Source organism: Dama dama, chromosome 21 (genome assembly GCF_033118175.1).
Source record: "Dama dama isolate Ldn47 chromosome 21, ASM3311817v1, whole genome shotgun sequence".
NCBI lineage: Eukaryota > Metazoa > Chordata > Mammalia > Artiodactyla > Cervidae > Dama > Dama dama.
In genome coordinates, this window is record NC_083701.1 from 34112685 (window position 1) to 34134787 (window position 22103).

A 22103-nucleotide genomic window follows, 5' to 3' on the forward strand; every position below is an offset into this window, starting at 1 on the left:
AAGATCAGTGAGAAAAGATGTCGGCACTCTTAGAGGCAGTTCACGGTATCAGTTAACCGGCCACATCACAGATTTCAATTAGGGAGTTAGCACGCCATCAAAGGGTGGCTCATAACTGTTTTAGAATCTAGAGTCTAGATGAATGCAAACGTGGATGAGAAAAAGCTATTTTGGTTTTCCAAGACTCACCACCCTATGATTTTGTTATGTAAATAAACTCTTTTTACCAGAAGTCAGAAATGAGGTTTTGTTTATTTACAAACTTTCTTAAACCTGAATGGAAAAAATATGTAATGAAATGAGCAGTTGCCAAGTACTTATATATCCTTAATGGTAATATTCAAGTAGTTTATATAAAGACAAAGTCATAGACTAATGACTTAAAATTCTGATAAGTCTCCTTTTTCATGGAATACCTAATAAACACAGTACACTTAAATCAAAACAAATGCTAAAATTATAAATAACTTCAGGTGACATTTTTGGTTGTTATTCCAACATCTTTTATTAACCAGGTCAGCTGTATACTTTAGTAAATTTCTATTTTTATAAGGAAATGTTTTTCTTAACTACACAGTACTAAAATATGAACTTTACTTTAAACTGAATATCACATATATGCCCAAATATAAGGCAAAGATTTTCCCCTAAACTAAAAATGTAGTCATCTCATATGTAAATTTTTTCAAAGCTCTCATACTACAGAGATCTGTATTGATTATTTTAAACAACAAATAAATGGGTTAGGATACATAACCTGAGAAAACTCAACCAATGTCATTTCTAAATGCTTACACAAGGTTAGTGGAGGAATCAATAAGACAGAGTAACGATGTACTTTGGAAAAACTGATTTAAATGAGTCAAGGAAGCTCCAGTGATGAAGGACAGATATTAACAACAAGTCGCACATGAAAAGTGTGAATTTAACCCTCAGGAAGGAGTGGGCAAAAAGCTTTTTAAAAATTTAATATACTTTATATCATATACAACTGTATGTATGGATAATTAAACCAAATAATCTGAATATCAGAAATAAAACATTTGGATATTCCATCCACACTTCCCTGAAACTTCTTATATTCAAGATGGCTAAGAAATTACATTTTGAATCCTCTTATGGACAAAAGAGAGGACTGTTTATATTGAAACATACATATTACATGCATTTAAAATATCCTTCTTAAAACAAACTGAGTTATTTGTGACTAACACACCTCTTGAATTGCTACTGTGTTCCTTTTTCCATTTCTCTGTAGGACTGGGTCAAAACAACCACTGTTCTAACTTTTTTCCAGTGAAGAGTTCTTCCAAAAATAATTCTTATAGAGTAAATTTTAAGAAACCGTTGAACACATATGCAGCTGTTACTTTCAAATTATGTTAATTACTTGCAACAGTTACTTTCGACTGTCATATGTAGGTGTTAAAAATAGTTTAAGTTCTAAGTTATGCAAATTATTCCACAAAAATTAGATTGCATTTTTGGAGAAATGCCATCTGGCAGGAATTGATAAGAAAAGAGCTTTGGGAACTAAAATGAACAATTACTTTGAAATGTCCCTCTCAACTTACATGGTCAATGAACAATATATAGACATATGAACTCATAATGAAACCCAGGGGTAAAACATCCCATAGATACAAAAGTACATGAAGATCTAAACATCTGAACCACGGTACTAAGACATCAAGGACTAGGACGGTCTCAGCAGTGCTCCACAGAACCTTCTGCAGTGAGGGCTGGGCTCTCTGTCTCTGATCCAAACTGGCAGACTGTGAAACCATGTGTGCCGACGAGCATTTGCGACATGGCTAGTGTGACCAAGAAAGTGAATTCTGTTTTTGTTTAATTAGGTTAAATGTGTCTTGCGGCTACTGTTTTGGACAGTGCAGCTATGGGACACGTATGGTTCACATTAGGTAATCACTAAATATGGAAGGGTTATTGGAAGTGGTGTGCCTAAAAATTTTCTATTAAGACAGTTCTAAGTCAAAGGTTTTATGGATCTTCATCCTAATCCTTATAATCAACTAAAAACCATTCTACTTTACATGGACTCTAATTTGGTGCTATTCTCTAATCATGGCAGACATCAATGATGACTGACACACGACACAAAAACCACAGACACAATACAGCAATAAAATCAAGCACTTATACTCATGAATTAACTACTCAGAGTACATATAGAAAGAAGTGTTTGTGGCTTTTAAGAAGGCAGAGATAAAATGGTCACTGGATGGGTGGTTACATTTCTGTTTTGGAAAAGCTTCTCAAAGTAAGGGGATTTTAAAACCAGTGTTTTAAATGTGGAAAAATGTAAAATACACACAACCCACAGAGAGCATAATGAATCCCCATGTACCTGTCTCCCAACTATGGCTGTTAACTCATGACTTCCTTTTTATCCATCACCTGCACCAACCCCCCCACCCACATGTCAGTTCATACATAGGGATTTTAAAAACAATCTCTCCCCAAAGGAGAATAAAAGTGCTTGATTAATTTATTAGAAAAGGTATCCCGGAGAAAAGAACTATGTGCTGGGATTATAGAATTAGAGAATGTTAAAACTGAATGAGGTACAAAAAGGGAAGAAAAAGGGACCAGGGGACAGGGGCACAGATGGGAAGAACCCTTGGAACATAGGTGAGCAGCTAGATTTTAATTTAGAGCAAAAAGGACCTGGCACAGTTTTTAGAAGAGAAAGAGTTAAATCAAGGAAACAAAGTTTACTCTGTGACATCAGGTAAGACTGACTTCAGAGGTACCGACGGTAAAAGGACACAGGAGGCTACTGCAGTGCTCCAGGAACTGAGTTACCGAGTTCAAACAAGACAAATGAACATCTTTCCTACCTATTTCACTAGGAAAAGAATCAAGGTGAATATTTAACTATGGTTTACTTTTCTCAATATTGAATTTTTCTCTGAGACTTATACACTATACCATTAGTTGCAGAATAATCTAATTAATCCGTTTGGTCTCACTTGTGAAACTGCTAAGAGTCTGATTATTACATTGCAAGATTTGTTTAAATTTTATTTTAAATTACCACTAATACAATTTTAAAATGAGAAATTAGCATGTCAAATGTAAGCTCTCCCCCTAAGTTGAAATGAATAAAAGTTTCTGCAATAAATACTTAAAGACATTTAGTCTGTGTGGAAAAAGGGGAGGTGAGAGATGGAAGGAAGGGGATGGAAGAGGGGAAAGGGAGGCTAGAGATGTGAGGAAATATTTAATTTTAAAACAACTTCTCAAAAAAAGGCAAAAATGACAACACAAATCTAAAAATTACAAAACCCCTGCTTACTTTTTTGGTTTTCTGGAAGTAGAGTTCAGGAAAGGCATGAAACCAGTATGCCAACTGTGATATGTAGAAAAACTTCATCTGAAATCTGTGTAACACAAGAAAGTAGAACATATCGTTTAAAGCACATCTTTAAAGAATAAAGTAAAAACAAACACTGGAAATCAGGACATGCTAAGTAGCTACCTTTGTGTTACCATTTCAGGTCCCCTTACAATACTTCCTGTACTTCACTCGGCAGCAGCCCCCTTCCCCAGCCCCCCAGGGTCTCCCTCCCATCAGTCAGTTCCTCTGGACTAAACAGCAGGAGCAAAGACATGATCCACAGAACCCTGGGAGCAACCAAGCAAGCTACCAGGGATCAGAGCCCCTTGCCTGTGAGTGACTGAGCGCTGATGAGTGTGCCTGTCAGCTACTGAAAATGTGCGGAACATGTCCCTGAGGGAATCAAATCACACATCTGTAAGGGTTCCGCAAAAGGGAAGTGGGAAGGGCAAAAAGATGGTGAGGAAGTGAAGGTGCACAAATTCACCAGCACTGGAAACTGAGACAATCCCAATTTCAAACAACCTCTGGATTTTTCCTTAGGGAAACATGGTAACTCTACCTGGTTGAGACACTTGAGAGCACCCAATAAATGGAAGCAAACTTGGATTCAAGAGAGGAATAAGGCACTGCAGGGCTCCCAGGAGACATATTCTCATCAGTCTAGAGTCCACAGTCTCTTCACACCACACCCCTCTAGACCTCCTCTTTCTGCTTTCCCTCCCCCCTCTCCTCCAGAGGTCTAAAGTGGAAAACACAAAGCCTATCTGAATAATTCTGTAGGGAGAGAGGGGAAGGGGTTCAGGGAAGGGGAGAAAATACAGTCCCACATAAATATGATGTTTATATCCCCATTCTACAAAAGTTCATTGAATTAATACACTTATTAAAAGTTAGAATGGCTCAGCAGGATATGGTAAAACTGTAGGTTATGTTGCTGCTGCTGCTGCTGCTGCTAAGTCGCTTCAGTCATGTCCGACTCTGTGCAACCCCAGACACGGCTGCCCACCAGGCTCCCCCGTCCCTGGGATTCTCCAGGCAAGAACATTGGAGTGGGTTGCCATTTCCTTCTCCAATGCATGAAAGTGAAAAGTGAAAGTGAAGACGCTCAGTCGTGTCCGACTCTTAGCGACCCCATGGACGGCAGCCTACCAGGCTCCTCCGTCCATGGGATTTGCCAGGCAAGAGTACTGCAGTGGGGTGCCACTGCCTTCTCCTGTAGGTCATGTTACTCTCTTCATATCTTTTTCTCCAATTCTCCCATCACAATGCATCCACTGACTACTGCCTAGATGATGAGCCCCTACAGCTGGCACAGCAAAGGATATGCAAAGAGACAGTTCCTTCTGCTGTCAAGTCCATACAGTCTTGGTGGGCATGGGCACAACGTAAGACTGACTTACATAAATGAGACAACTACAGAGCAGCCAAGACAATGTATAAACATAAAATACTGCACAACAAAATGAAAAATTCAAGAAAGCAGAAGCCCACAGAGGCTAAAGGAGCAAGGAAAATATGAAATAGATGTTTTAGAACTGGGCTTGAAGAATGAATAACTTAGCTAGCTGACTTGGCGACCCCTGAGCTTCTTATAGCACTGTACAGAAACCTTGGGGGCCAAAAAAGTGAAACAGTCTCTACCCTCAAGCTTACAGTGTTGAGAGAGAAGAAATGGAAGAAAAGAGACTACGGTAAAGAAAAGGAGCAAGAGTATGTAGAAGATGGAGCAGGGATGAGGGAAAAGAAGACAACAGAGGACTAAATTAGGATTACTATTAAAATCAGTTTTCTTAAGGTAACAGACACACTGAGAAGACTATACACATAATAAAAGCATGAAGGAATTTTTTCTTCTTATGGCAGCGTGATTGCCAAAGACATACCCATCGTACGAATTTGCCTCATGTCTTAAAAGAGAATAACAAATCCTGCTTAAAAGTGATATGACCATGGCCCTTAAGTGAGAAAAATCTACTAAAAATGACTTACGTCATCAGGTTATGGGGATAAGCCCTCCACAAGATAGTCGGGTCTGAGATGTAGTTTTCCTAAGAGAGAAGATACAATAATTAGCCTAATGAGCATGTAAATTCCTTAGAAAATAAGACAGTATTTTCATTTCTTGCACATTTACAACTCTCTATCTCAAGTTCCAAAGGGTCCATGGAAGTCAAACATTTTAGATGTTCTAGTTATTTTTCATTCAGTCGAACTGCTTACTTCAGTGAAGTGAAAATCAATGAGTGATGTGAAGTCCAAAAAGACGTTAATTCCTGGCTTTTGAAATTCTTTCGATCCAGGAGAGTAAAAAAGACACATATGTAAACACAACCAAAAAACAGTAATGGCACATAACAGTCATCCAAGGAATGAATTTTGTCTCAGGTAATCAAAGAAAGAGTTCCAAAAGAGGGGGCACCTGACAGGAGACAGAGGATCAAGCTGGTGTCAAGTTTTATAAGATTATGTCCACAAAAGGAGAAGGAAATGGCAGCCCACTCCAGTATTCTTGCCTGGAGAATACCATGGACAGAGGTGCCTAGTGGGCTGCAGTCCACGGGGTCACAAAGAGTCAGACATGACTGAAGTGACTTAGCATGCATACATGTCCATATAATAACCATGTCTTTTTCTTAGATAACCAGATCTGTTTAGTGAGAATTATCTCATATGTATATATATGTGAAGCAACTGAAGCAACTTATCCTTAATATCTATTGAGGTTTAACACATTTGTTTTTTTAAAACTGTGTAAGACAGAATTTGAATACATCAATAATAAAAAAAAAAATTTCTGAGTATATAAGATTTTAAGCTGAATTTTATGTTCATTTATAATCACTAAAGCAGCAGTTTACAATGGAACAAGCTCTGGACTTGAAAAGCTGAGTTTTAGTCTGTCTCCAACCATGTCATACCCTGGAAAATTCACTTGGCCTATTTATTCATCTTTAGTATACATGCAACCTTGATAACTTACCCTTTCTGCTAACACAGAGCCACTTGCAAATGACTACAGATATGAAGAATGAAGACAACATTCAGATCAACTAAAACTGAGTAAGGCTCTCTGGAACACTGAACATAGTTGGCGATTTTTGCTGTATAAAAACTCAAAGAGAGGCTTACTGATGAAACTTGATTTATACTAGTTGAATAGCAGAACTCCTAATCTTAGATAAGAACAACAACAGAAGAGGAATTTTTCTAAGGTTCGGGGTTTGCTTATGAGTGCTAAAAATAGGACACCATTTCCTGTTCTGAGTATATAATTAAATACTCTGAGAGATGAGAATTTAAGCGTAGTACATACTTACAGATACGAGAATGAATGTGCCCCAAATACAAGAAAACAGGTAGAATGCACTAAGCTGACCAGATTCATTAAACTTGCTGTGTTTCGTTTTGGAGAAATGCATTCGCCTGTTAATTTTCTAAAAATAAAAATAATTGTAAATTTAAGATTATAAAACATATTTAACATAACTATCATGGTATGGAGAGCTAGTATTTTATAAAGTATACATTTCTAAGATTGTATACTTACATCCAACACATATTCTTGAATTATGGCATGAATAATTATCGCCACTAGCATGTAGAAGAAAACTGTAGCCAAATCTTTGATACCATAGTAATAAAGGAACGCTGATTCAGTAGCTTGTTCTTCTGAAGGTCAAAAGGACAGGACACACACACACACAAACATATGCATAAGATTATAAAAACAGCACTGAGTACAACACAGTTATGGAAACAAAAGAAGACTAATCTAATAAATAAGTTTACAGAAACATCACGGTAATATGCTTTTGGACACTTTGAGTCTTAGCAGCAATGAAAACTGAGATTACCTAGAAGTCTAAAGTTTCAGAAATTACTTACAAAGACTTGACACAGGTTAGTTACAGCCATTAAAGTCAGAGCGCAGGGGAGCGGAGGCCACACTCAGACCCCTGGAGATCCCAGGGATAGAGCAGGTTATATTTCAGTTATATTAAAGTAAGTCATACTTAGCCCATTTGCCTGTGTTTTCAAGGAACTTTTGAAACTTTCAACTTTCTAGCTCTATTTTTCAAACTAGATACCATATTTATGATTCTGATGGAAAAGCTGACTTTGATTTGATTTAGTTTTGAACTCTAAGCAGGGGAGACAGAAGCAACTGCTACAAATGTTTTCAGTCTTTAAAACTGCTAATTTTCCAGAACAAGACTTAAGCAAATACTTGTGAGTTGATAAAAGAGCTTTGTTCTTCTCTGGCATACTCAATTTCTAAACAACTTTGTGGTTTTGAGTAATCTGATATCTAAATTACTAAACCAAATATTTACAAAATGATAAAACTGAACAAAAACCCAACTCCATGTTGTGTAATTTATCTTACATTCTAAATAGAGAGACTGGGGACAAATTTACTGCCTGAATATGTTATCTAGTTAAGTGAATACCGCATCCCTCATCCACGCTAATAAATTAATTACTATATTCAACTATAATCAACTTTAAATAACTACTTGATTCTCACGTAGCATAATCTAGAAAAAAAACTTGAAATAAAACCTAAAAATGTAGTTTGGATGCTATTCCCAAGCTATCTCTTAGAGCTTACTGTCATTCTCTCATCAGAATAACTGACAGATGGTAGAGCAGAACCAAAAAGTAACAATAAAATGGGCTTAAGAGGGATGTTATTACAGTTCCCAAGCAGAACTCATAGGTCAAAAAAACTGAACCTGAACACTGGGCCTTTAGAAACCTTGACTGAACAATGATACTTCAGAAAATGCAAAATATCTATTCTTAGAATTTTCCTATGAAAAGATCAGAGGGAAGAGAAGGACAAAACAAAACAAAAAAAAAAACCCCACAAAAACCCTGTTCTTCGATGGAATTTCAAGCCCACTTACAAAAGTACACAGTAAACATTAAACACATGAAAACTGATTTTCATACAGGGTAAAGTCAATGCAAAACATCAGATCTTGCATTATTACAAAATCATCAAGAATAATATTCATTCTCATCATGAATGAGATCTGTGAAGATAAAGAAGAACCTAGTGTTCACAGAAATTTACAAGTCTGCCCAGCTGAACTCTTCTACTTAACCAGGAAATTCCAAAAGAAAACTACTTACCTGTGGCAGGGAGGGTAACATTATACTGAAGAGTAACAAAAATGATAGAAACTTTTGCCGTTATCTGGAAAAAAAAAAGATCAGGTCAATTAGTGACGCTCTCCCAAACAGCAACTCTGGGGGAAAAAACATTCTAAGTTCTCTCCCTGCATCTGAGAACCAAGGGCCCCCCAGTTCCTGTGTCACCCAGACAGGCACAACGGGGATTCCCCCTCGCCAAGGAGCTTGAAGTTAAGGTAATTCACCAGAGCAGTCTGCAATTTGGATGGGATTGTGCAATTCACTTCTAACTTTAAGATTTCAAAAAAGAGAACTGCAGTTCCAGTAAAGTGTTTCTGATAAATAATGTTTCTCTCTCTAGACCTATACAATGAACACAAAATAGCCATCAAGAAAATTTTTAAATGTAAATTAATGAAAGAAAAGGGAGCACCGTTACCAGGACGAAAACGGACGGAAGGCAGGGTCTGTGGTGTGTGTGTGTTAATCTCCTCACACCTGGCATAGGTACGTGGTCACAAATATTTAACTGACCTGCTGACTGGTACAAGCAGAGTGGTCACGACAGGAAAACGGAACGCTTACTCAGTATTTACAGGCACAAACACTGTACCAGGCAAGAAAGGATAACAAAGATGATGATGTGATCCAGACAACGAGAAACTTATTTGGGTTTTGGAAGAAACAAATGGCGATAATACCGAAGAGTCAGAGCCAACAGGAACTGAGGAGAAACATTGCATTTTTTCTGTTGTTTTTGATTTCTTCCTGGGGTGAGGAGTGAGCTTTTTGTTTTCTTCCTGAGGTGAGGAAAGGCTCTGCAGGAGATGTGGTCCCTAGCAGGGGAGGGGAGGACAGCCCAGGCGGGAAAAAGGGATGCGCAAAGGTCAAGGAGCTGGAACCAGGAGGTCCGGCGTAGCAAGTGGGCGTGAGGAAGGGCCTATGTGCTGATCTAAGCAGTGCAGACTTTATTGTAGCCTGACCAGACAATGTGAGGAGGGTTACTGGTGTTTAGAGAGACGGCTGACTGTGGCCCAGCGCTGGGCCCCCAAGTCACCCTCAGATCCACACTCCAGCTGGCAACTGGAATCCTGCCCTCCATCAGGTGAACACACTCCCCAGGCCCGCCCACCCTTCCTCCACCACCTCCGAAGGTCCTCCAGTTGAGTCCCATTCTCCCCAGGATGAGAACTCCAGGGTCTGGCCCTGCCTCCTGCCCTCCTCCCACCCAGGGCTCTGTGCGCGCGTGGTTTTATCGGAAAACCTCTCCACTCAGGATCTCAGGTCAACTACACCCTGTCAAGGAAGCGTTCCCTGCCTCTTAGGATAGGTCATTTCCTTTGTTAGACTGCCTCAGAGATCTGGGTTCCATTCTTACAAAATGCACACTCTCGGCGTGCTGATGTTCGTAACTGCTGTTACCCAATACAGTAACCTCCGTAAAAGCCGGGACCACACTGGTTTCTGTTCATCACTAGACGCTCAGAGTCCGGCAGGGCGTGTGGCATTTATTCAGTGATTGATCAACATTACTAAATAAATATCAGACAAGAAATAAATTGGAGTAAGGAGACAAGTCAAATATGAGAGAAACCCCGTGAAAGCTAATAAGGCTTGAACTAAGGCAGCAGTGGTAGAAGAGAAGTGGAACCTTTGAGGCAGAATAAGGCTAGTGGAGATGATGGAATTCCCATTGAGCTATTTCAAATCCTAGAATATTTGATGATGCTGTGAATGTGCTGCACGCAATATGCCAGCAAATTTGGAAAACTCAGCAGTGGCCACAGGACTGGAAAAGGTCAGTTTTCATTCCAATCCCTAAGAAAGGCAATCCCAAAGAATGCTCAAACTACCGCACAATTGCACTCATCTCACACGCTAGTAAAGTAATGCTCAAAATTCTCCAAGCCAGGCTTCAGCAATATGTGAACCATGAATTTTCAGATGTTCAAACTGGTTTTAGAAAAGGCAGAGGAACCAGAAATCAAATTGCCAGCATCCACGGGATCATCGAAAAAGCAAGAGAGTTCCAGAAAAACATCTACTTCTGCTTTATTGACTATGCCAAAGCCTGACTGTGTGGATCACAATAAACTGTGGAAAATTCTGAAAGAGATGGGAATACCAGACCACCTGACCTGCCTCTTGAGAAACCTATATGCAGGTCAGGCAGCAACAGTTAGAATGGGACATGGAACAACAGACTGGTTCCAAATAGGAAAAAGAGTACGTCAAGGTTGTATATTGTTACCCTGCTTATTTAACTTATATGCAGAGTACATCATGAGAAATGCTGGGCTGGATGAAGCACAAGCTGGAATCACCACTGCCGGGAGAAATATCAATAACCTCAGATGTGCACATAACACCACCCTTATGACAGAAAGTGAAGAAGAACTAGAGTCTCTTGATGAAAGTGAAAGAGAAGAGCGAAAAAGTTGGCTTAAAACTCAACATTCAGAAAACTAAGATCATGGCATCTGGTCCCATCACTTCATGGGAAATAGATGGGGAAACAGTGGATGACTTTACTTTTGGGGGCTCCAAAATCACTGCAGATGGTGACTTCAGCCATGAAATTAAATTATTCCTTGGAAGGAAAGTTATGACTAACCTAGACAGCATATTAAAAAGCAGAGACATTACTTCGCCAACAAAGGTCTGTCCAGTCAAGGCTATGGTTTTTCCAGTAGTCACGTATGGATGTGAGAGTTGGACTATAAAGAGAGCTGAGCGCCGAGGAATTGATGCTTTTGAACTGTGGTGTTGGAGAAGACTCTTCAGAATCCCTTCGACTATAAGGAGACCCAACCAGTCCATCCTAAAGGAGATCAGTCCTGGGTGTTCATTGGAAGGACTGATGTTGAAGCTGAAACTCCAATACTTTGGCCACCTGATGCTAAGAGCTGACTCATTTGAAAAGACCCTGATGCTGGCAAAGATTGAGGGCAGGAGAAGGGGACGACAGACGATGAGATGGTCGGATGGTATCACTGACTCAATGGACATGGGTTTGGGTGGACTCCAGGAGTTAGTGATGGACAGGGAGGCCTGGCGTGCGGCGGTTCATGGGGTCACAGAGAGTTGGACATGACTGAGTGACTGAACTGACTGACTGACTGAAGGCTTGTTATGCAGGAGGGAACAATCAGAGATCATGTACTGATGCTTCAACAAGTAGGTGAAAAACAATACTATTAATAAAAATGGGGAATACAGGAGGAACAGGTTTTAGGGAAAGAGGAGTTTTCAGTAAACTTAGATTTCTTTGAGATATGCAGGTGGAAAGACCAACAGGCAGGTGAGGCCCACTCCTGGAGCTCCGCAGGGAGGGCCAGGCTCAAGGATTTTTGGAAGTCTCTCTTTACAGAGAATAGATGGTACACAGTGGAGGCTGTGGAAATATGTAAGTCCTCTGTAGAGAGTGTACAGGATTTAATGAGAAGCAGGACAAATCAGAACCATGGAGAAGGCAGAGAAAAGCTGGTGGGGAAATAACAAGAAATGATCAGAGAGGAACAGCAGAGAATGAAGAGAGTGGACACCCCAAAAGCCAGAGGGGAAACATTTCAGGACGGTGTGGACAATAAAGCCAAAGCTTCAACAGAAACATGTTAGGAAAAGAGTACAGTGGACTGGATGATTTAAGAAGACATCAGTGGTCACAGCGTTTGAGTGATTCCAACAGAGAGAGCGCAAGGCACATGACAGTGGTGCGGAGAGCCCAAAAGGAACGAACACAGGGGTTCCCAGTGAGAGGCCCCAGGTCAGGCTTAAGTTGTTTCATGATGGGAGGGACTGAGCTGGTGAGAGAGGCCGGTCAGGAAAGGAGCTAGGAAGAATTTAACATGTAAGGGCACAATGGGAGAGAAAGATCTGGTAGGGAATGAAACACAAGGATAGCTACTGCTGTTCAGTCATTGAGTCATGAGCGACTCTACAACCCCATGGACTGCAGCATGCCAGGCTTCCTTGTCCTTCATCTGTCTCCTGCAGTTTGCTCAGACTCTTGTCCATTGAGTCAGCGATCCCATCCAACGATCTCATCCTCTATTGTCCCCTTCTCCTCTTTCCCTCAATCTTTCCCAGCATCAGGGTCTTTTCCAGTGAGTGGGCTCTTTGCATCAGGTGGCCAAAGTACTTCAGCTAAAGGTTAATCTTAAACTGTTTTCCTCTTACACTAAGCAGAAGGTAAAAATGATGGGACAGATAAATTCAAAAGACAAGAAACTGAAGAAATTCTCCATGGCATGGAGGGGAAGCAATGTTATCTGTTAAGCACAGCTGGGGAATCCAATGATGAGTATTTTTAAAGTTCCTTTAGGGAAAGGAGCTGGCCAGGGAGAAGTAAAAAGATCCCTGAGTATTACTTTTGTCTGAGGTCAGAAACCTTTGACTTGTAATATTATCTAGCAGCCTGAGTCCACAACTTTCTCTGACAACCCTGAGCAATCCACAAATGGGGAGGCAGGGAAAAGGCAGGTGCCAGGGGGAACCACAGCTGGATACGTATAGGTCAAACAGGGAGAAAGACCAACAGGGAAAGGGAGCCGAGGGCCTGGGGAGTGTGTAGACAGTGAAGCCTGCAGGGAGAAAAGCAAGGCAACAGGAGGCCACTATACTGGAGAAAAGGAAAGGGGACCAGGCCCCACCAAAGCCTGGATTAGATGGGAGACCCAGCAGGTGGGGAGAGGTGGGGAGAGGCACAACATACCGGGTGTAGCAGGGCTCTGCCATCCTGGAGTATTGCAGGCCTGTGAGAGGACGTCAGGGTAAGGCCCCTCAGTGAGTTGCTTTGCTGGGTAGATACAGTGAACCACTTGACTAGAAGAGGCCAGTAAGGCTTTTCTGTATTACATTCTGGGTCATTCACATGGATACATTACAGCAGAGTGATGACATGTGTTTCCAGGGTAACACTGCTTTTCTGCAATTCTTTTAAATAAAGCTGACTGATGACTAAATTTTATGCTTTAATATCTTGTTTAGATTTCATATACAAACACACTTTGTATCCCTGTTTCTAGTTTAAAATATGAAGTCACCACTACCGTAGCTGAAAAAACTTCTAAGGTTTTTTTTTTTTTTTTAAACAAATGACAAGGGAAATTCTTTAAAGATAAATTTAACATCAAATTCCCAAAGCAACAAAAATTAGATTATCCTTTCATGCTAGGCTTCCAAATAAAATTAAAATCTGGCTTCCAGCTAGTTTAGCATGTGACAGTATGTAGAATAAGAAGAAAAATACAAACCACATACCCTACAAAAGTTTATAGGACATTTTTTTAAAAGAGAAGAAAAATTAAACCAATAATCATGCCCTTAGCCATTTCCAGGCCTCCTAAGTGTCATATCCCAGGCAACACTGTTTTCGTTAAACTAATATTACAGTTAATCAATAGGAAGACAAATTAGTTTGGAATAAAATATGCTACAGAAATACATGGGCTTCCCAAGTGGTGCAGTGGTTAAGAATCCTCCTGTCAATGCATAAGATGCAAGAGACAGGGGTTCAATCCTTGGGTTGGGAAGATTCCCTGGAGGAGGAAATGGCAAATGGCTCCAGTATTCTTGTCTGGAAAACCCCATGGATAGAGGAGCCTGGAGGACGACAGTCCACGGGGTCACAAAGAGTTGGACACACTAAGCATGCACACACAAGAAACATGTAATGTGTTCAAAAGGAAAACTGACTGAGTTTATGACAGTTTGGGACACTCGAAGCACTGCTCTCCATTTGTAAGAAAAATATGAGACTTATTCAGATATATCTTAAACAGGTTACCATGACACTTAATGAATTATTTAACTCTGCACTGATTACAATTATCATGAATATCATAATATTTCTTTCACGGTCACCAGCTAGGGCTTGGTAGCTTGTCACGCAGAAATGTTAACTATGTTGTACTTGCTAGAGGAAGGAGTGACTACTACATGGACTGGATGTCTTAAAGATAAAGGCAGTTTCTGAATATCAAATCCTACTTTCTCACTGACATAAAAAATTAAGTTCTTAAAAAAAAGAAGGAAAGAAAACGGTGGCATTAAGACAAGCCACACTTAGAAATAAAACAAACCTCCAAGTCTGTTCCACGATACTTGCAATTGTAAAGGTCCCCCTAACCTGGCATGGCGTGAACAACCTGGACTCCTGAGTATGTGAAAAGTTAAGTCCCTTCCAGTAGATCTTCCTCGTGGAGACTCCTAACTCCTCTTCTGCATCCTTGCTTTTGGAAAGCTTCTCAAGTATCCTTACATCTTCTAACTATTAAATTTTCCTCACTCCAGTATGAAGTCATGAATTATACACCACGATTTGCAGTATGTGGACAGAAACTGACTGTACTAAAAAAAAACATAATTTCAAAATTCACAGCAATTTCTGAGAACACAAAATTCCCTGTAAATTAAAGCCTTCCATTTCCCCAAAACAAACTATTGCTTTATCAAGAATGAATGTGTGTGCTCAGTCATGTCTAACTCTTTGCGACCCCATGGACTGTGGCTTGCTAGGCTCCTATGTCCATGTGATTTTCTAGGCAAAAATATTGGAGTGGGTTGCCATTTCCTAATCCAGGAGAATCTTCCCAACCCAGGGATTGAACCCATCTCCTGCGTCTTCTGCATTGGCAGGCTGGTATATACAACTCTTTAGATGCTGTTAAAACCTTCTCTCACATAAAAATTCTGTCTTCTATTTTTTGACCTTTATAAATACTTAAGGAATAATGAGCTATCATTTACGGCATGTCTCCTGTAAGCTAAACTTTCAACTATGAATTACACAAATTAATTTAATTCTTAGAGTAATCCAATGAGCCCTATCTTACAGAAAAGGAAACAAGTTCGAGAAGTTAAATGACATGCCCTAGGTTACCAAGTTAGCAAGCAGTAGAGCCCTAATTCCCTTTAGCTTCAGCATTTATACTACAGTCTTCATTTTGGCTGGTAATACTGTATCTGTTATTGCTTTGTCAATTTCACCATAAATCTTCTGACATTTTCTCAATATATTTACACAAAAGGCTAACAGTTCTGTTGCAAAAATATCAACTCTATTATTCTAGCAAAGATACAGTCATTCAATAACTACGTTAATGGTGAGATTCATCAGCAATTACTTTGAAAGCATCAAAACGAACCGGTAAATTTTTTTCCCATGTGTAGATAACATGCTCTTAAATCCTAAAACTTTAACATATGGCAAGAAAAATGTCATGGGACATACACAAACTTTCTTCTGTATACTACTTCAACATTCTTTTTGAACTGACTTTAAAAACTTCTATTTAGATCTTTGTTGAGTCTATTTAAATCAATAAATTTTACAGATGTAAAGGTGAAAATCCCTTCACTGTTAAAAAAGAAATCATTGATGTGAGGAAGTTAACTGGTGGTGAACTTCCCTAGAAATGTGGTGAGAGAACATAAAAAAGTTTACATAAAAACAAAGTTAAAACATTTCTTAGTGTCAGCATTTCTGATTTATATTCTATTTCATTCAAAACACTGCAAGTACATTTTGCAGATAATATTACTCCTAAATTATATCTTCAAAGTCAGGAATTTTTACCATGTGGAGATGGGTTATGGCAAGTCTTACAAAACTGTTCAATATAAGACCAAAGCAGAAGGTATATGTATTTAAGTATAATATTCAGAAAGTGAGTACAAATGTTTAGCATTGCATTTTTAATATTCATACAGTACTTTATAAACCATGAGATGCCTTCATACCATGCTATCTGATCCTTGCAAGCGGTGAGAAGAGCACATGTATTTCCTTATACAGAGCAGAAAAATTGAGGCTTACCCTTAGGTCATTCAGGTGGTAAGTAGCACAGGCCCAGCCAAAAATGAACTATATGACACATGTTAGTTCCCTTCTACCTTCCCATTTAGGAATACTCACTGCCTCCTTAACTGTGGACTAAGTGGGCAAAAATGACACTATCAAGAATTAAAAAAAAAAATTTATCTAGATCCAGAAAAAGCCCATTTGAAGATGAGCAAAAAGTTTGAAAATATTTTAAGTATTAAAATATTCAATTTCTAATAATAACATTTAAAAGAGCCACATAGGCTCTATTTTAACAGTTTAGTCATCCTTTGGTCACTGGCAGTCTCATTCCAACTAGTTTTTCTTAAGAGTTTTTTTTTTTTTAAATTTAACTAGTTTGTTTAATCACTTGTGAGTTGGAAGCAGGATTTCTTGTCTTTAATTGGATACTGTTCACACTGAACTGCATATGAAAGTCTTTACTGCTCTGTCTATATTTTGCTAACATTTTTATTGGAGCATAGCTGTCTAAAATGTTGTGTTACTTTCTACTGTACTGGTAAAGTAAATCAGCTATACATATACATACATCGCCTTTTTTTGGATTTCCTTCCCATTTAGGTAACCACGGAGCACTGGGTAGGGTTCCCTGAGCTAACCAGTAGTCAAGAATTCTTAATGTCCCTCACTAAACAAATATTTTGTAACCACTTCCTAAATGCCGGAATATATTCTAGGCGCTGCAAATTAAGAAAAACAAAACCAAAAAAATTGTCACTTCACTGAGGTTACATTCCAGGAGGGAGACAATAAATATGTAAAATAACGAGTGTATTTGGTGGGGGGCTCAGGAGCTACAGAGAAAAGTTAAAAAGGGAAAGAGGATAAGGAACGGGCGTGTGTTTCGGGGAGCGAGGGGAAGGAAGCCGTAGGATGTTACCCGTTCACCTGGCAAAGTTTATTACCCACATTCAACAGCTGTTAAGTAAGTCATCACGATACGCGCTACGTGGGAAGAGAATTTACACACTTCTGACATTTCCATCCTCTCCTACTTCAAGAAACAAAAAGAAAATTATTCGACTCCTAGGCACTTCTGCTCTGTACCCCGATTTCCGTATCAGACCTTGTTTCTTTAAGGAGAGCAAGCGCGGGGCAAAAAAAAAAAAAAAAAGTTCGATCACTGGTAACAATACCAGTTTGGGAGACCGAAGTTCTTAACAATCGGGTGGGTGATCCCGCGGCGATCGCTCGCTGCCCCGTGTGGCCACCGCCCTTCCAGCGGGCAGCCGGCGCCCGGCTCCGTCGGTTTGCCCCCCAAACCCCGCGCCGCCGCGGCCGCGGCCCCCGGCTCTCCCCGGCCCCCTGCGGCCTGGCCGGCCGGCCATTCCCCAGCCCGCCCACTGCCCGCAGCCAGCTCGGCGCGCAGGGGCCGCCCCCGCTGCCCGCCGGCCCCTCGCCGGCTGCCACGTAACCCTTCGCGGGAACCAGGAACTGCGCGGCCGGCGGGAGGGGGCGGCGTGCGCGGTGGCCGAGGGGGCGACGCGGCGGCCCCGGTCCCTGCGGGCGGGCGGCGGGCAGGCCCCCGGGGCTCCGCAGCCCCAGGCCAGCGCGGGGCGGGGCGGACCCGCTCTCTGGGGGCCGGGGGGCCGGGACCTTCCCCCCGCCCCGGCCGGGGTCCCCCAGCGGTCCCGGACCGAGGGGCTGAGCTGGAAGCCCGGGCCGGCGGCGGGGCGGGCGGTTGGGGCGGGCTGGGCTCACCTCGAACATGAGCCCCAGCAGGAAGACCATCGCCACACAGGAGACGATGTCCGCGTGATTCTGCAGGACGAATTCGTGGCTCAGGACCGGGGGGCTCTTGCTGCTCTTCTTGCGAATCGCCATGGTGAAGCCGCCGCCCGTGCCTGCAGGTGCTCCGCCCCGGCTCCGCTTTCCCAGCTGCTCACCGACTCCCTGCCGCCGCCGCCTCCCTCTGGCTGCTCCTCACAGCCCCGCCGCTGCCGCTCGCTAGGGCTTCACTTCCCATCCCACAGCCAGTACGCAGCCGCCTGGGCCACCCGAAAAAAAAAAAAAAAAGACGAGCCCACGGCGGAAGCGAGCATGCGCACTGGGAGGGACGGCGCTCTCTAGTGCCGCGGCCGCTCTTGCGAGCCCACAGCGCCGCCTAGGGACTGGAGGCCGTCCGCCCGCGGCCGGGCCGGTGGAAGGAAACTGAGCGGTGCCCGGCCGGCTCCGCGCCCGGGCAGGGGTTGGGAGTCGTTTGAGGCGCGAGCTCCCTGCGCCCCTTTAACAAGCTGAGTCCGCCTCGGGGTCCGAGGGTGACCACGTGCTACGGCGTGCATTGCTGTAAGCGTTTCCCCCTGCCCTCCTGGCCACACTAGGCTTGGGTGTCAGTGCCTGCTTCCACGCTGATTGTCACTTCTTGAAAGCCAGTGGCCACTAGCAAGATAATCTTGCTGACTACAACTTAACTACATAAGGATAGGGCCATTCTTTGGTGTTCGCATCTGCCTTAAAAGTTAACCAGAATTACTATTAACACACCTGAGGACTTTTTCTTGTTCTTTGTAGCCTTGAGTTAGTTTTTAAAAAAGAACAACTCCTATTTGGTCTCACCTGTCCATTCCCATTCCCCAATGGGTGTCCGACTGAAGAGATTAGCTTGGGTTTTACTGGCTTCTTACTTTTTAACAACACTTCTTGGTTATCGACGAGATGGTTTTTAAAAGTTTATGGATTAGACATGTCCTTCTTTCTCATAATTCTACCCAATATAAGACGTCTGGTATACTTTCTCCGGATGAACCGTATCACTGTCTACACGTTTGCCAAATCTAGAAACCAAGTCATCCTGGAGTGATCTCTCTCAGTGTCCTTCCATATACAGACTATTGTCACACCCAGGCCATTCAGTCCTTCGCCCCATCTATCACTGCTGCATCCTCCGGCGGGGACTCATCTCTGGAGTACAATAGTACAACTCTGGTGAATCCATTAATGGTTTAAGAACATGGGTTTTTAAATCAGAATTCTGATCACTTATTACCTGTATGATCATGGACACGTTACTTCATCTCCATGAAACTCAATTCCTCATTTATTTATTTAGGTATTCAAAAATTTTATTGGTTATCTACTGTATGCTAAGCATTGAGGATAAAGAATTGAAGGAAAAATACAGTTGAGCCTATTCCTACAGGCTTTCATTCTAGTATGAGAAGAGGGTATTTACACAAGATTTTAAAAGTGAAACATAAACTGAGATGAGAGTTCCAGAGAAAAATAAAGGGGACTAGGGAAAATGGGAAATTACATTTGTCTGATGACTTGAAGAGGTGAGGGAGCAAACCATGTGGATATCATCAATAAAAAAGAGAATTGTACCTATTTTGGCAATTAAATGAGATGATTCAAAGAAAGTGCTTTGTAGAGAGTTAGGTATGAATGTTAACTATTATTATTTTCCTCCTTTCTGATCAAACAATTACTAGTTTTACTTACTTGCAGTTCCCTTTCAATTTCATATTAAAATGATGCTTCTGACAGAATTTTTCAAAATTTTTTCATCATTTCCCTTCTCCTTCAGAGAATGCTGTGCGTGCATGCTCAGTCACATCCCACTCTTTGCCAGACTGTAGCCCTCCAGGCTCCTCTGTCCATGGACTTTCCCAGGCAAGAATACTGGAGAGGGGTTGCCATTTTCTCCTCCAGGGGATGTTCCCGATCTAGGGATTGAACTCGAGTCTCCTGTGTCTCCTGCATTGGAGAGAGGCGGAAGGGTCTAGGGAAACCTTTTTTTTTTTCGTATATGATCTATTTCTTAAAAATTAATTTTCTGAAGTGTAGTTGATTTACAATGTCTTGTAATTTCTGCTTATGGCAAAGTGATTCAGTTATACATATATTCTTTTTCATATCCTTTTCCATTATGGTTTATCTCAGGATATATTTCCCTGTACTATACAGTAGGACCTCGCTGCTTATCCATTCTATATGTAATAGTTTATATCTGTTAATCCCAAACTCCCACATCATTCCTGGATATGATCTGTTGTATGTTTGCACACAGAGAGAATAACCCATTAGAGACGTTTCTTCTGTAGGAAATTCCTACAGATCTGTAAGAGGTGATGGCGTCTAGTGTACAAGCGGAGGACCCATGGTAACAGGGATGGTGTTCCCATAGTAACCAGAGGAGAGCAGAGTCTGTGGATAGGTAAGAATGGCCCGATGAAGTTATCTTCTGGTTGCTTCTATTGTCTCGGTAAAATACAACATGAAATCATCAGGAGTGAGTGGGTATAGCATATTGGAGATTGAAGAGAAAATGGGATAAAATTGTGGAAGGGTGAATGGATTAGAGGAATGTAATCAGACAGCAGTGCCTCCTTGAGACTTGGGGACCTTGGGGACCTATATTTAAAGTGAGACTCTGGACTTCATGGTGATCCAATGGTTAAGAATCTGCCTGCCAATGCAGGGACAAGGGTTCCTTCCCTGGTCTAGGAAGATCCCACATGCCGCGGAGCAACTAAGCCCATAGCTACTGAGCCCCCCGTGCTCAGGATTTGGTCTCCACATCAAGAGAAGCCAGACCTGAGAAGCCTGGAGAGGAGCCCCGCCTCTCCCCAACTAGAAAAAGCCCACACTCAGCAACAAACACCCAGCATAGCCAAAAAATAGAATAAATAAAATTTTTTTAAAAAAGTGAGACTAGTAAGCAGAGTCCCATAATTGTTTCCAGTCCCCTCACCTTGGTTGGGTACAGCTCTGGAGAAGGCAGGGAGCTGGGTTTGCCAGGCCGGCATGATGGAGGGGCAGGGGGACGGCGATTGGAGATGAGGCCCCGGGCTGCGAGGAGGTAGCTGTGCTCCTTCCACCCTCCACCCTCCACGCCATCCTTTTTTGCTGTAAAAGGCAAGACTCACCGAGACTCCCGGGTGCGCTGACTTCTAGTTGACTTCAGCCAGTGGAAGGCCCTGGCCCCAAACCAGAAGAGAGCTGGGGGTTTATTCTCCCTCGGTGCCCTCCTTATCTTGAGGTGGTTCTCGCTGGGGCCATGTTCGCCTGAGGCCACAGCCCCTGTCAGCCTTTCTCTCACATTCTAGCTCTCGATGGGCTCAGTACCTCCTCTCCGCTGCCTCTTTAGGTTGTTCCTAGTGCCCAGGAGCCGCCCAGTCTTCAGCTGATTCCCTCAGTCAGCCTGCTCCTCTGTCCATAGGCCTTTCATGACTCTCTCTCCATCTGGGCCCCTCCTGAGTGAGCCATCTATGCCTTGCTGGTTCCATATTCCCAGATACAGAGTGCTTGGGTCTCAGACTTGGGGGTGCCTGTGGGGTGGAAGATGGCTGGAGCAGGGCTAGTTGGCCGAGCAGGACATGGTCACAGAGTGGGATGCTGGGGATGATGAATCCAGAGGGCCTGTGGTCATTGGCAATGAGACGGGAAAGGCGTGATGAAGGACACGGGTGGGCCGAGGGGATGGAGGGGCGCACATTGGAAGGGATGAGTGAGGCAGTGGGACGGGAGGGTGCCCTCCATGCACTTCATGAATGTTCTCTCACCAAGAGGGAGTTGAGGAGCAGAACAGAAGGGAGCCAGTGAAGGAGCCAGGTGCTGACGTCTGGCATGAATGAAGAGGATGAAGAGGCGTTGGGAGCTTGGTGAGTGGGTGATGGTGGTGGGGTGGAGGACAGTGGGTGGTGTAGTTGGAGGGCGTGGGGGTTTTGAACAGATGAGACAGAGAGTTGTCTGTGAGCAGTGGTGGGGACCATGGGAACACCCGCTCCTCGCTTCGGCTCTGAGGCGGGCAAG

General features: G+C 42.3%; 1 protein-coding gene across 1 annotated transcript in view; it reads right to left on the reverse strand.

The window, feature by feature from the left end:
• The window catches only part of TRAM1 (translocation associated membrane protein 1), a 32028-nt gene extending 13677 nt beyond the window's left edge, over nt 1-18351 (reverse strand). Inside the window, exons 1-6 of the mRNA XM_061123467.1 lie at nt 18051-18351; nt 8504-8567; nt 6912-7033; nt 6682-6798; nt 5354-5412; nt 3320-3404 (exon numbers count right to left, since the gene is read on the reverse strand). Of these exons, the coding sequence (XP_060979450.1) occupies nt 3320-3404; nt 5354-5412; nt 6682-6798; nt 6912-7033; nt 8504-8567; nt 18051-18173 (570 nt within the window). The 5' untranslated portion in view covers nt 18174-18351. The remainder of the gene's footprint in view (nt 1-3319; nt 3405-5353; nt 5413-6681; nt 6799-6911; nt 7034-8503; nt 8568-18050) is intronic.
• Between the last annotated feature and the right edge of the window lie 3752 nt (nt 18352-22103).